At 34.8% G+C, this 16,413-nt stretch overlaps 1 protein-coding gene across 1 annotated transcript; it reads right to left on the bottom strand.

Moving 5' to 3' along the window:
• Positions 1–10,281: 10,281 nt before the first annotated feature.
• Positions 10,282–12,701, bottom strand: LOC128865972 (uncharacterized). Its single transcript, XM_054106420.1, has 6 exons — positions 12,449–12,701; positions 11,915–12,392; positions 11,278–11,837; positions 11,038–11,203; positions 10,798–10,966; positions 10,282–10,730 (listed from the first exon to the last, which is right to left on the bottom strand). Exons 2-6 carry the CDS (start codon positions 12,288–12,290, stop codon positions 10,571–10,573), a joined length of 1,431 nt encoding a protein of 476 aa, XP_053962395.1. The 5' UTR covers positions 12,291–12,392; positions 12,449–12,701; the 3' UTR covers positions 10,282–10,570.
• Positions 12,702–16,413: the final 3,712 nt, after the last annotated feature.

Genomic DNA, 16,413 nt, shown 5'->3' with positions numbered 1-16,413 from the left:
GGTGGAGCAAAGTATTAAGTTAAGTTAAGTTAAGTTAAGTTAAGTTACGTAAATTAATTATGAGCTAACTGAGCTCTAAATCGAATTCATCCAGGATTGAAATTTTGCTTAACTCCGCATGCTCATTTTAAAATGATGCCGACTGACTTATAGTATTTTTCTACATCTGTAACTATTTGAGCATTTAAGGCAATCATGTTGCGCATAGCTCTTCCATATCCCAATATTTATGCTAAACTGAAATCAAATGGGGCGAAAACGCTAGTTCGATTCTGCATGAATCGCCACTTTAACTAACCAACCAACCAAATCACTGATCCATTCCTCTAGCCTGTAGACGCTTCAAACTCGCATAGCTTCACTTGCCGACCAACCGATAACCTATCATTTCTGATTTGAAAACCTAATTTGGACGGTCACATTGTGCAGTGTTACTTCAGCTAGTTCAACACACAGCGGGATTGACTGATCATTTCAATTGAAGCTGAAGAGTACGCATAATGCTTACCAAGCATTTATTTTGGTTTTATGCAGCTTTTTTTAATGGGCACACGAAATTTACTTACTACGAAAATGCTTAAAGTTCTCTTTTTCAAATAGCTGTCACAGCAAAAGTATTAATTTATCAGATCAGCCAGATAGTTAGCTGTTTCTTGACAAGCATAATGTCGAATTTGATACGGCAACGCTACCTGTGCAGAGTCTCATGGGCCCACCCTCGCGCTTACTCTTTATAAGAAAATTTTCAGCTCAGCTTAAGACGCGGTGTGGCTTTGCCCGATTGCCTCAAATTGAAACGTTTAGTTAAACCAGTAAGTTTGGGAAATTTCAATAATGGAAGTGCAAAGCATTAATCTGATTTATTTGGATTGCGCTCACAGAGAGGGGAGACTTTAATCATACGAGTATACTCAACTTTTGCATATGTAAAGTACTTTCATATCTGGATGAAAAAACAAACTTAAGATGATTTGAAGCATTGAGGGTGTCCCTGCGGCTTTTCTCTCAAAATAACGAGAATGGCAAGCTTTCAGCATACAGAAATCAAAGCAACAATCGGAAAACTTGGAAAAAAATGTATGTTCAATGTACTTGTAAGGAATATATACTTTTACGAGTACATTTGCTCGGTTATTGTAAGGACTAGCAGGCAATCATGTGATTCATTTTCACTCGACTTTTAAAAGCCAACCGAGCAGATATTTTACGCTGCCGTATTAGCAGAATTCATAATTGAGGTTTTTACAGTTTATTACTTGTTTTAGGGTAGTCGGGTGAGCAGTGGTTGTTGTCTTCAAAAGTTATATACAAATTTGACAGTCGACCGCTTGTATCTGAGATATTCAACATAAATTTTATTAAATCTCATGGTTCTTGGTGTCTAAGCAAGCACTGATTATAGTTTTTGTATAGAAGTGTATATTTTCAAAGCATTCATTAAATTATTATTAATTAGATTCTCTCTAATAACTAGACAATTTTTGCTTTGGAAACTTTTAATTTTCCTATTTATTTTGAATCAGTTAATGTAAATACATTTTTTGGTCAAACAAATCAGTCTTCAGTGTCCTGTAAATGAAATTTTAATACAAGCAAAATTTATAAATTAATAAAAAAATTTGGGCTTCAAAGTGAAAAGATAAAAAGAAAAAATATTTAAATGAAATTTTTCGGAAAAAATATAAATGTTGAAAATTGCACAAAGTGCACACTAAAATAGCAATAAATTAAATTAATAATACGAAATACATTCACAAAACATAACAAACAATGATTGCAAAAAATGATTGTAATAGAACAAACTAAAACATCTCCATCAAAGGAAAAAAAATTTTAAATATCTGGCAGGGCGCGTTGTTGGTTCGCATATAATTGAAAACAAACAATTCACTGCTGTAAAGGGAGCAACTCATTTTGTTGATGAATTATTTTTTAGTAACATTTTTCAAAATCCTGCTTAGTCTTCGAGATATTGAAATTGAAAAATTAAAATTTTTGATAATATTTGGAATTAATTTTTATAAATTCAGCAACATTTACATCTGTACTTAAGTAGTACTTTACAGAATTAATAGAGTAACATCCGTATTTTTGGTTGCACAACCAACACCCTGCGATAAATATAAAAAAGGATGCTTAAAGATAATAAAATTAAAATGTTTAGTTTACCAATTCACATTTTCATTAAAAAAAAAGTATGTACTCGTACTGGTGTATGCTTTTTAGAAAAGATTGATAACGGCATCTTTCTTGCTTTAAAACAATATATTTTGTGCGTGTGAGGTAAAAAATTAGCGCAGAATGTTACTTAATCCTCCGTAGGGCATCTGGGACTTTTCTGGCCAGACTTTATCCACTTTGGAAGCGAATTTAACATATTTCTATTATAGCCCACGACTTCAACTTCCAGGTAGCTTCCTAAAACTGAATTTTGTATCGATTTATGGACATCATCTTTTAAAAAGGATCCTTGAAAAAGAAGAAAAAAAGCCAAACCCGGGTGCCAAGGTTTTAAATAAGGTGCCCAACGGAAGGTTAAAGGTCAAGGTGCATTTCAGGGAATCTGGCAGCACTGTTCTTCATATCCCCAATACACTAAGCCAAATATTTAGAAGTACACGCGAAATTTGTATAATTTAAGAAATTTACAAAAAAAAATTAAGGGCTGGAAGTAAACTTTTCTGTGGAGTTTATTTTTAACAAATTTTTCAGCTTTACTACAAAAAATTTTAAAAAGCACCCAGTGCTGCTCGAAGGATTTCTAAGTAGGTTGTTAAAAAAATTAAGATTTAAATTCAAAAGAATCGACGTTTTCTCATTCTTCCTGAATTGCTCGTTGAAGATCTTTCGTGCCCTTGCACTGACGCCTTGCCCCATTCGAGAGTCCTTATTTCTGTAAAGCTTTTCATTTTGGGCGGTCAACTTCTTCTTGGCAGGGGTGTCTTTACTGTAATTTAAAGTCGAACTGTAGTATGGCTTTATATTTGCATCTGGGGTACACGAATAGTTAAATATATAATATATTTTATATATGCTCGACGTGCGCCCACATTATACCCAATATTTTCGATGATACATTTTTTTCGTTAATTTTTTGTAAAAATATAGTTCATTGTTTAAGAAAAACCGTATAAATCAAAGTGCCACATGTTGTACGAAATTCGCAAAAAATGAATGCATATAAAAAAATGCACAACAAAATTATTCACTTTTCAATTATAATCTTTAGAAAACTGCTGGGCATTTAGTTTTATAGCCCATTCATTTTTGGTATAATGAAGTATAAATTTGAAGTCGCTCAAAAATTGCGTGGATTTTGGATAATTTTTTTCGCGTACGATGTTATGCATTTTCTTCCATATAAAATACTTGCAAACGTGTGCTGTAACTGTTGTAAGACGTACCACTAAATCGTTCTGCACTGAAATTTTTTTTTTCATTTTAACATAAAATATAAAATAACTTTTATCAGACCTCTGCTCTGCATTCCAAAAATTTTGCTCGGTGTCCCGACTTCAATTGATAAGTGGAACCGCCGTAATGAAAATACACGATTGATTGACTTTAAGGGAAATACAAAATTTTTAAAAAGCTAACACAAATAGGAGGAGAACTGTGTGTTTTGAATTTTCAAATCGCATTGTAATGCAGAAGACAGAGTTTTTTTGTCTCGCTTCCAGGCACATTTTTAATAATTGAAAAAAACGGAACAGGCCTAGTAGTATGACTTCGAAGAAAACTACATTTTTTGAAATTTTCAGAACTAAAATTTTAATTTTTGTTTTTGTTTTGAATTTCCAAAGCATACACCAACTAAGCGCAACAGTTTTGAAGGTCTGGCAGTAAGACCTCGAGGAAAACTAAGTTAGTGTCAAGCATTTCATTTTTGGAAATTTTCAGAACTAAAACAGTTTTTTTTTATTTTTAATTTTTTTTTTTTAATTTTTTTTTATTTTTTTAATTTTTTTTTTTTTTATTGTTTTATATATATTTTTTTTAATTTCCAAAGCATACACCAACTAAGCGCAACAGTTTTGAAGCTGCTGCTGTGCATATGTACAAATATATGTATATAAGCACGCGTTTGCAAAACTTTTGAAAAATTATCAAAGTGCTCTAACTGTTAATTTTAACCTGCTAAGAACCAACTCGGGCCGCTTCTTGCCTTTTGGAGAAAAACACACATCAGCTAAAAGAAGCGTTAATAAGAATCCTTAAAATTAAAAAAGGAAACCACAATTTCACCAAACCAAAATACTCGCGCAATCAGAGCAGTCGCACTTCAGCAAAGAAAAAAAACTAAAAAAAAAAATCAAATCAACAAACATTCCCAAACACTCACTCGTCACTTAGCCACTACTACCAACCACTCACGAACTCACTTCCAATGTTATGCGTGAAAGCATAAGAATAGTTTTGTTTTTAGTAGACTGTAAGCTCCGGTACACACAGAACAAATTGTAGAAAAAAGTTAAAATAAAATATAAAATTGTAAGAAAATGAGGTGAATATTAAATAGTGAAGGCGATGAATGAAAAATTGACTTAAATCAGTGGATTCATTTCTCGCGGTATAAATGCAATCAACCCTTAAGGAAAGAAGCAAATAAAATAAGTAAAAGTTAAATTGAAATTAAAAGAGGAAAACTGTAAAAAAAATATTTAAAAGATAAGAAAAAAGTTTATAAAACAGTGCAAAGGTTAATGGAACAAATGAAAGAAATTAAAAAACTAAATAAAACGAAAGGATGCGAGCAAAAGATATAAATAAAAAATTAAAACAAAATTGGATTTGGAAAAAATAACTAAACGAAGTCTAAAAACGTGTTTGCTCAAATCTGATTAGTGCAGAAAATGAAATAATTTTAATAAAATAAACATTAGGAATCATTTTTATTAAAAAACCAAAAAACAACACACATTGAAAGTTACGAACATAACAAAAACAACAAAAAGCATACGCATGCATACAGAATAAACAAATAAAGACAAAAGTTAAAAGCAAATACAGTAAAAAAGCTGACACATTAGTTCATAAAGCAAGCGCATAAAATGATTGAGAAATTTAAGAAAACAATAAAAAATAAAAATACATTATAATACATACATATATATTATAAAAAACAACTAGCATATTATTGTAATTTAAAACAAAAACAAAATAAGATCAATTAAATTGTTTTTATTAATTTTGTTACTTCATAAATGAACGGCAAGCAGAGATATATGAAAAAAATAATAATAGTAAGCGTAGCAAAGCAGAAGTAGTAGCAAAAGCAGAAGCAGAAGCAGATAAAGTTCAAGTTAAAGCAGCAAAAAAAAAAAAAAACAAAAAAAAATTGCAGAAGTTAAGTGAAGCGAAAGAGAGAAATGATGAAAATAGTAATTCAATGCGATAAAAAAATTGAATGAAAAATTGTATTAATTTAGTTGTAAGCATTATGATTATACTGATTATTATTATGATTATCATTATTACTAAAACAAAAAGTTATAAATAATAATAATTTTGATTAATGAAATAAATAAAATTATAAATTAAACAGCATGAAATCACATTCATACGAGTATAAGCCGAACACAAAAACAAACAACAACAAGCAAATGCTTTGCATTATTGCAAACAATAATTGCAACAAGAACAACAACTCCCAGCAGCAATGAAAAGTAGAAATATTAGACGATAGGCCAATGGAAACTGCCGCGGGCAGAAATTCACACACTCGTACACACACACACTCACATACAAACAATTTAGGTATAATAGATGCAGCAACGGCAACAGCAACAGCAACAGCTAAAGCAACAAAAAACCAATACTAATAAACAATAAATGAGAAGAAATAATTGTGAAATAAATCGGTATGCATCTGTATGTATGTAGGTGGCATTAATCAACTAACGAACTTAAAAACATTAGTCAAACAGTCAGTCAGTCATACAGTGAAGTCAAACGGCGACACATGAACAAAAACAACAAGAACCAATTGAATTATTCATGCGCAAATACGTAGGTATGTATGTATAAAAAACTAATGCAAAAAAATAAAAATTCAAAAATTAAAAAAAAAATATGTACTCGCAAACACACATAATTACACACATACATATGTAAAACGTTGCCATGCGTTGCGTTGCGTGAATTAAGGATGATGATGACGATGCTGAGGAGGATGCTGAGAGTTAGACGTTAGGTATGCAATGAATGCAGCAACAAGTATAAAAAATAAAATAAATAACAATACAAAAACAACAATTCAAAGAGAGAAGCAGCAATGAAGAAAAACAAATAACAAACGACAACAACAAACAAACAACAAAGTTATTTATGATGAAAAATAATAAAATGCAAAAAATTACAAAAAAAAAATCATGCAACGGTTGTTTCTATTTCATTAAAATCTGATCTGATTATGCAACAAATACGTTTAAGTGCATGCAACATAACGGATGTACATAGTAGACCAAATAGACTTGGGTCGGTGCACTAGACAAGGCTAGTTTACTGAGGCGGCAGCCCTTGGCCGGGGAAAACCCGAGTAATTCCGGTAGCGTAGAAGAGGCTGCCATGGTACAAAGCAGGTCAAACTACATATATATATATATATATATTTGGCGCGCACACCCTTTTTGGGTGTTTGGCCGAGCTCCTCCTCCTATTTGTGGTGTGAGTTTTGATGTTGTTCCACAAATGGAGGGACCTACAGTTTCAAGCCGACTCCAAACGGCCGATATTTTTGTGAGGAGATTTTTCATGGCAGAAATACACTCGGAGGTTTGCCATTGCCTGCCGAGGGGCGACCGCTATTAGAAAAATGTTTTTCTTAATTTTGGTGTTTCGCCGAGATTCGAACCTACGTTCTCTCTGTGAATTCCGAATGGTAGTCACGCACCAACCCATTCGGCTACGACGGTTAAACTACAACTCAAGATTAATTCCGACTGTAAACAACCCCAGACATGCCAAAACTCTGCCATTAGGACAGCCACAAGATGCCTCCTGATGTCCTCCCCACAACATCTGCATAATGAGGCACAGATGCTACCTGTCAAGGTAGCTCAGCAAACAGTTTCTACTCGGGTGCTACGTACGTTTCCCTTCTTGAACCAGAGCCGCCTTCCAGGCACGTCGGGAGGTATCCCTTTAACTACTCCGACAAGATCCAGGACAAAACTAACCGACAACTACTGCACCGGACGGTGTTTAGCCACACACTTAACCACATTCATCGGTAGACCTTTACCACCTTCTTAAGCTCCCGACCCCCGAATGCCGTAATTGGAGTCCAACCTCCACCCACATTAGATGAAGAGCTCTAGCTACCCCGAAAGACCTGCGTAACCTTGGCCCAATAACGTTCTGGATACTGTAGCAGGCTAAACCCCTACCTATCCAGAATTGACCCCGACATAACAAACATATCGCACCCTAAATACAAAAGGGTCACAACTCAAAATTTTCCACACTCGAGCTTGACTTGTTTACAGTAGCACAGAAAACAAACTATGCGACATATCACGCTGAAATTTGCCATGTAAGCTTATAACAGTCCTACCAAAAAACAAAAAATTTATTTTTGCCATATGTCATCCGCGGACCGTTTTATTGATAACGTCTCGTTCATATTTGAGCAGAAGGTACATTTTGAGTTGTGACCCTTTTGTATTTAGGGTGCGATATGTCCAGCATGTGAAGGCTCCCCGCACGATACTAACCAGCATTGCACATGCCTCATCATACTCACTCGTCTTACATGCCTTTCTCTATGGGGCCAACCTGTCGAAAACGCAAATTTCCAGGGCTAACCGTTAGATGAGCTAGACGAAGACGACATATAATGTACATTGCACTGGCAGGGTATAGTAAACAGCCATGGCAGCCGGTTCTACGTTACCGGAATTACTCGGGTTTTTATTCCCGACCAAGGGCTGCCGCCCCAGTATACTAGCCCTGTCTAGTGTACCGTATTTCACCCCAGTAAACTGCTACAACAACCAAATAGACAAACAAACAAACAAACTTACCCCAAGCTTTTGCGCCGTATTCCCAAACTCCCTTATTAGCCTCAATTCGTTTTCTTCAGTTTACATTTCATTTTTTTTTTCTTCTCTGAAAAGCTATCTTCTGAATTTGCCTCTCCACTTTAGCTAATTAACCCGGGAAGTCCCATAACTTTTTTTGTTTTGGATTTTTGTTAAATGTTGTATACTTATGTATTTCGATCTCCTGTGCACGAAAATGAAGTCCATTTTCATTTTCCTCACTTCGATTTTCCGGAAAACGCGGAAAACTAGCGTTACCATATGGTAATCGTGGGACCTCTAGACAACATTGTTATCTTTCCATTTCACCAAACAAATACCAGTGCTTTTCATTTCAATTGATTCAGAGTAACTTCTTTCCATTGACTTGAAGTCTTTTTTATGCACTAGTGGACAGCTTGCTGGAATTCTGTTTTCTCGGATTGTCCCAGTACCATTATATCCGCATGACTTGAGATATGCCAACAAAGGTTAACTAGTAAACAGGTTATCGAAATAAAACTGGAATGACAGCGATTTCAATTCATCAGGAAAATCGTCGATCATGCTGACTAAAGGAGCGGCGCATTTTCTAAACTTTGCTTCGTACTCCAAATTCGATCGAGGATTCTTCCCCTGGTAAATTTCAAAATTCACCAAATAACCAGATGGAGTACATAGGGACCAGGCTTTATATCCAAATCGTAATGGTTTGCCCTTTGTAAATTGCTTGCATCCATGTTTATCAAAATAGGATATCATACTTTCGTCGAAAGAAAGATTTTGTTCCGGATGGAAATTTTCTATCATTTTTGCTTTCAAATGATCGGTAAGAGGTCGCAGTTTCCACATTTTGTCAGGATTTGGGGCGTCTTTTGAAGAAGCCTTGGAACTTTCTTCGAAGTGGAGATTTTGCAAAATCTCTTGAAAACGATTCCGACGCATGGTGTTACTGACAAGATTGTTGCGAATATCTTCATCCTGACTCCACAAATGTTTGTAATTGGAGTGATAATTGTAGCCAGTGACGATCAATATGCCTATGAATGCTCTAAGTTCGCTGACTGTTATATTTGGGTTCGGTCTATTCTGTTCCACCGAATATAATGCACTTTGTTCGCAAATATGTTCCAATAATGTGTCATGAAAAAATTTTTCAAACTATTCGTGTGGCAGTGAATGACGACAATCTTCGTAATTTGCGTTTGGAAAAGTTGGAATTAGAGATGACGATTTCTTCTTGACCCATTCAAATACAGTTTCCTTGTTTCCTGATGGCAATGCAACGTTTGAAGGGTTCGGTTCAATTGTATGTAAGCGCTTCCTACTTGGAGATTCTGAACGATTAGCCGTTGTTTCTTCATCCTCCATCTCATTATAAGTGTCTTCAACCTCAATAACAGGCAAATCTCCTGGATTTGGTGCTGAAAAATTTAGAGGTTATAAGATTAAAATGATGGTATGCTTATACCGTCTCTAAACATGCCTCCCATATCCTCCTCTTCATCGAAACCTTGCATACGTCGCAACTTCGCAGCCACCTCTTAGCTGAGCCGGGCAAACATTATCTGGAATGCCCGCACAATCATCTTCAGCGTCATCTTCGCCAGATTCGTTGCCATCCACAGGAGGCTCGATATAAAGAGTGGTTGGAATATCACACAGTTGATTTTGATCTTCTGCTTCATCGAGTTCTTGAATGAAATCAAGCATTTCTTGCAACGATAAACCGCTGTAATTCACAAAATATCAATAAATTTGATCAAAAATCTCAAAAAAAAAACTACACCAAACGTAACTAAAACCATGTACCCTAGACATCCCACGGTTACCATATGGTAACGATTTGAGTAAAATACAAAAAAGTTACACAAAAAATCAAATTTCAAACAAAACTAAACTTGCATTTACTAGTTCATTTCATTAGCTACCAACTGATGCAATTTTTTTGGAGATATATCAAAAAAGCAAAAAGTTATTCATATACTTACCGACGTGCCATGTTAAAAAACCACAATAATTCACTTTTTTTTCACCTGAGTTCGACGTCTTATAGCTTTGCTAGCTGCACTAAAAATAACAAAACACTTATGTTTTTCCGTGGGCTGCAATTATTGTGCGTGAAATACAGTTATTCTTTTTTGTTTTTGTTATTTAGTTCAGACATAATACGTAAAATTGCAAAAGCTGTTTGCATTACCATATGGTAATCGTGGGAAGATTCGGGTTAATACAATATTTTATTTTTCTTGCTTCCAAATCGCACATAAACAGCTTTACACATTTAATTACACAAATTTTTAAGTACAGATATTTCGACATTTCAATCTAAAACTACGTGGCGTTCACACATTTTTTTAACTCTAAATGAAAAAAGCATATAAACATATAACCCTGTAAATGATATAAATGCTGCTGCACCTATTGGCAACCTTCAGCTAATCTCAGTATATATGTATGTAAGTATAAGTATATTTTTTGGCTTACAAAAAAATTGGCAAGTAAATGCACACACGCCTTTCAAATTGGCGTTAAAGGCACTTTTAAGCTCATTTTTGTACTTTTTTCTTTTTAATCCATTCAGGCTTCTTCAACAGCTTCTTTTTGCCTACAGGCTTATCTCCAGTTGTTTTGCTTTTAGGTTTCTGCTCATTATCTGCAATTGGTGTGTCTGGTGGTTTTGGCATACTTGGTAACACTGCAGTATTGCTAAAAAATTACATTAAAATATGCTCATAATTTTTTCTTAATATGCATTTAATATCGGCATACATACTCTTTGTGTTCGGTGACTTTTGTAAGTAACGGCGGCACTTTTACACTCAAGGAATCGGTCAAGAGATCCCAAAAGTGTTCGCTATTATATTTCAAAGTATGCAATCCACGCAAAGCACGCGGCAAATGTAAGTCGTATAGTAAAGGTATGATTCTTCGACGATTTTCTTCTGCAGATTAAGAAATGAAAAAAAAAAAATAAGATATGTAAAAATAAAAGAGACTATATATGTATATTTACTTAATTGTAACGACTGCGTGTTGTTGAAAAAGAAGCAACTTTCGAAATCTCGGCTAAAATTTCGTGTTACAATCAGCAACACATAATTGCAACGATCTTCAATAAGCTCCGTCACAGCATCGTGAAAAAAAGTGCCACCAAGCAAATCACGATTCTTAAAGACTAGCTGAAATAGAAAATTTGTTTATTATATTTTCCAACTTGCAACCGATACACTTTCATATCGCAACATTCACTTGCCTCGAAATTGAATTCGGTATATTTTTCCAATTTTTGCTGCAACTCATTGGCGTAATCTTGATCAGGATCGGCGTACAGCACGAAGGCATCGTACTTGGTAAGTGGCAAACCTCTGCGTAAGCGCGCTGCATCTTGGCGCGTTAATGCATTTACTTCATCTACGATCAGCTCGGGTTCTGGCTGTTTCGATTGCACAGCAACAGCAACAGCCAAAGAGTCTTTCCTTGTTTGATCAAGTGTAGGTTGTATTACTCGAGCCGGAGTGTTAGCATTTGTCAACAGCTCAACACGTTCTATTAGGGATTCCAAATTTGCTGGGGGACTTGGCGGGGGACTCGGCGGTGGGCTTGGTGAGGAACTGGAACCTCCATCAGCATTGGCATCATTATCGGAATCATCACTATTTTCATGAAAATCGCTTTCATCCTCACAATTCCCATTGCTCACACCATCATTTTCTGCAATGCTCCCACTTCCAGCAAATGTTGTATTTTCAGAACTTGTGCCGCTTGCAGCATTTGCATAAGATCTTCTGCACTCAAATAAACGTGCGTCTTTTACTAAAAGCAATGGTAGAAATTATCAATATATAATCTCATTTCTCCTCTTTTCCGTGTCTAGCTTAAGCCAAACTTACTCAGAAACGTAAATATATCATCGCTCACATCCCAACGATCGATTTTTGACAAGAAATACAGTAGATGACAAAATGTTGCTTCGTTTGAGTTTTTGTGGCACCATTGACTGAGTACTGCCTGCATTGGATCATTCGAGTTGGTGCTACAAAAATTACTTACCTTTGCAAGCTCAGCAATGCCGCGCCAATCGCGATCGTGGCCTGCGTGTCTCAAAATCTTCCTGCCATTCAACATTTCAGAAAGTTTAATGCGCGTCTCAGAGCTCAGTTCCGTAAGAGGGGTATCGGCTAGTAGGCGCGCTTCCTCACTGCAATTGAAAGCTGGCACATTCATGGAGAAAGGTATCGAGTTACCCGCCGTTGTATCAAGCACCATCCTTCGCAGATATCAACAATATGGCCGCGTACTCGATGTAAATATAGGAGACGCAGTGCACGCCAGCACATGGAAACTATAGATCGAATGTTCGCCCAAGCTCTTTTTGTAATTAAAAACATATTTTGCATGTTTAAGCAAATAATCAAACGTTTTACCTTTTTATATTCTTTTTCTACTGCGCACAGCTGTTGCTTGTTGTCATTCGATGGGTGTTCTACCTGTTGCTTTTATTCGCCCAATTACCTTTTTGAGAAGCTGATTTAGATTTAATTCAAAATAACTGACCGATATGGATGCTATACAAAGTGTTCACCATGGTCAGAATAATTACTGTTTTAGCAAAAATAATAAATTAGAATTCCGTACGCGAAGAATTTCAACAATTTGCCGGCACAAGTGTTGCCAACACCTTTATTTTTGAAAGGGATTTATTATAATGAATATATTGAAGACAGCTGTGTGGAGTAAAATATTTATTTCATTCAAGAATGATAGAGAAAGTACTCAATTCGCCTGTATTTCATTAAGTTCACTATTATTGAACTCGCTAAATGTTGGGCTTTGATCTTAAATAATGATTTCATAAAACGGTTATTGCACCAAAGAAAAACAATTAAAGTGGCAGTATCGCAAACTCTGTCGCAAAGATTACAGGGTGATTAAGCTGATTTATTCCGCAAAAATGATCAAAACTAAAATATCTCATATTTGTTTTTTTTTTTTTGTTGTATATATCAATATTTAAATGAATTATCATTGTTACGCTATGCTATACCCAAGCAAATTATAAGCCATACAAATTTTGTAGCTTAAAACTATGTGCAATGTGTGCACCACAGCGGAACTCAATCATAGGGCGTCACACTTCCGGTGTACTACAAAATTAAAACAATCAGCCAGTTTTTTTTAACTTATCTACCATATTTGCTAGAATGAAGAAATGTAAAATGAGAAAATTGACAGAAAATGTTTGTTTAAAATATCAAAAGTAACTCAAGCTCTTTAAGAGGTATCTAGATCTTGAAGATAATTTAATTTAAAATACACAAAACCTCTATATTCCATGAATTAACTGATTGCTAGAGTAATATTTAGGGCTTAGTATTTCAAATAGTAAATGTAAATATATTTTTGGTCCGTTGTTTTTGTCTATGGTGGTTACTATTTATATACTTGTACCTATTTGAGATCATATATTTATGACCGGCTGCATAAAGAAATTCCGAAATGATAAATTTGCATGGAGGGGTCTCTAATTTCGAAAACCAAATGCAAGGTCTCCCACATGCCACTTCTGGGCAATAAAAAGTAAAATGTGATTTAATTTTTTTATTCGTAAAATTCGCTTCAGGAGAGATATTGAAATACATACAAATCTACCTAAGTGTAGTAAAAAATTTGAACTCGGAATCAGTACTATTATTTTGTTCCCATATAAGTCGGATCTACGTTACTTTTATATCCGGCTAAGGTCCAAAATTTATGGAAAAAATTGGGAAAAAACCTGATAGAGATTTGCACAATGCTATTATATTGTATTTTTTTAGAGACGGAAAAGATAAGGTAGAAATGTGTTCATGTAATTAAGTTCATTTGACAAATAATTTCAAGGTATTAATGTTTGAGCTTTATTTCGGGCATGTTATATCAATATGCCGTGTGGTACACAACTAACGGAAATGGAAAAAAGTTAAAATTTTAGCATTTGCTTCCGAAAAAGTCATTTCGGGAAATTAAAAAAAAAAAAATTATGGAGCTACAAATAACCAATGTAAATGAACACAAATTTTCGTTTTACGTTTCCACGACAGTCGGTTCTAGGTTACCGAAACGACCCGGATCTATATCCGGCCAAGGACTGTCACTCCAGCAGCATTCCCCGTATGTAAATATGGGGAATGTTTATGCGGCTACAACAACAACAATACAAATTTTAAACACCCGTGAAGTGCGAAAAGTTATTCGCGTGGCGCGAAGCAGTACAAATACTTACGTGATATCAAGGCTCAATGTTTCTCGGGCTCCGTTAAGTCGAGTTTTAAAGTTTTCGGTGAGTATTAAGGTGTTAGGGGTAGTCAGAGGCCCGAAAAAATTATGATTTTCAATAATTTTTTTTTTGCTAGTCAATTGATTTATTTTACAAAAATAAAAACATAGCATTCATACATCATGTTTCGACTTGAGTTTAACAAAGCTTCAAAAAAAAAAAAATGTAATCTCCTTGGAGATTCATCTAAAATCAATCGGACAAGAGAAATTTGTTTTATTAATATTATTAATCTTGTGTCTGATCGAAGCTTCTTTTTTCAATATTTTTCAGACCTTCGGGGGGAAAAAAACATTAATTGCTTAAAAAAAAATCGAAATTATGGGGAAAAAATCCTTCGATCAGGTACGAGTTTTTTATGTTTTTCAAAAGCAGTCTAAATTTTATTGAAATCTACCAATCGGCTTTACAGTGATCACCAGTTCAAAAAACATAGTTTTGAGAAAAACGCATTTAAAGCTTTGTTATCGATTTATGTAGAGTTATACGCCCTCTGTTAATTGTTGAATAACCCGAAAAGTATTTGTCGGACTAACTTCAACTTTTCACACAATATTTTTAACATATCATATTTTAAGAAGATGCAAAAAAAAAAATCCAAATTTTTTGAAAATTCTGACTACCACTAACCCCTTATAGACGGAGAGCTGGCTACATGAAAGTGCCCGCATCAGGTACATGGCTAATTTATATTGAAAATAATAGTATTAGTGTAGACGAATATAAAAATGAATGTCTGCCATTGCAAAACTGGGGCGCAAAGGGGGGATACGCAGTGAAAGGGGTGAATTTTGGGTGGGAAAAAATTCATAAGGTGCAGGGATTCTATGTACGGGAAAAGTTTGGTTATATATTTGAGAAAGTGTAAAAAAATTGGCAGACATTTTGCGAGGGGCTAACTCGCCGGCAGACTGCGCTGAAGATTGCAAAAATTAATTTAAAAAAATCATAAGGTACATGAATTCCAATTATTGTATTTTAAAGTTTAAACAATCCAAAAGTCATTTACAAAATGGCAGACAAAAAAGTGAGGGCTAAGGCCGCGGCAGACGACGTTAAAAAGTGCGCTACACATCAACATTTTTAGTCACATTCTTGATATTTAGGTGCAGAAGAATTATTATCGGTATTTATGAAATATATCAATGAAATTCATTATTTTATAACTTTTATTTTTAGGGAATTTTATAAACAATTTGTTATATTTGTTAGCCCCTCGCAAAATGTCTGCCAATTTTTTTACACTTTCTCAAATATATAACCGAACTTTTCCCGTACATAGAATCCCTGTACCTTATGAATTTTTTCCCACACAAAATTCACCCCTTTCACTGCGTATCCCCCCTTTGCGCCCCAGTTTTGCAATGGCAGACATTCATTTTTATATTCGTCTACACTAATACTATTATTTTCAATATAAATTAGCCATGTACCTGATGCGGGCACTTTCATGTAGCCAGCTCTTAGACTATTAAGTTCTCTAAAATGAGGCCACCTCCAAAACTTAACGTTGCCCAAAATGTGTGTACATTTTCCAAATTTTACCAATTTTTTGAAGGTTATCTTTTCTGATGGAAATAAATTTAACTTAGATGGGCCCGATGGATTTAGTAATTATTGGAGAAATTTGCGTTTAGAGCCAAGATATTTTTCAAAAACAAAGTTTTGGGTGGTGCATCTGTGATGGCGTGGTGTGCTGTGATTACACTTGGAAATACCAATATCCACTGCTCATCAACACTCAAAGAACAACTCAAAAGGTATTACAAAGAATGCATAAGCTTACTTACGGATAAATTGTTGCCATTTCTCAATGTGCATTCTGTTTTCCAGCAAGATAATGCGGCCTGTCAGTCATCTCATCGCACTTTCAGTTAGTTTGCTGAACAATATTTTCGCTTTATTGAGTGACCATCAATCTTTACAGATCTCAATATTATGGAGAACGTGTGGGGTGATTTGGCCCGAGCAGTTTATTGACAAGTTTATATTATTGCCATTCTTCATACAAAGGACTCCCTTAGCACGCAATTAGTACAAAAGTTTTTTAATTCAAAAGGGATCTTTGAAGTT

Source organism: Anastrepha ludens, chromosome 6, assembly GCF_028408465.1.
Source record: "Anastrepha ludens isolate Willacy chromosome 6, idAnaLude1.1, whole genome shotgun sequence".
Taxonomy (NCBI): Eukaryota; Metazoa; Arthropoda; class Insecta; order Diptera; family Tephritidae; genus Anastrepha; species Anastrepha ludens.
The sequence above is the reverse complement of the archived record's forward strand: the minus strand, read 5'-3'. Positions and strand labels throughout refer to the sequence as shown.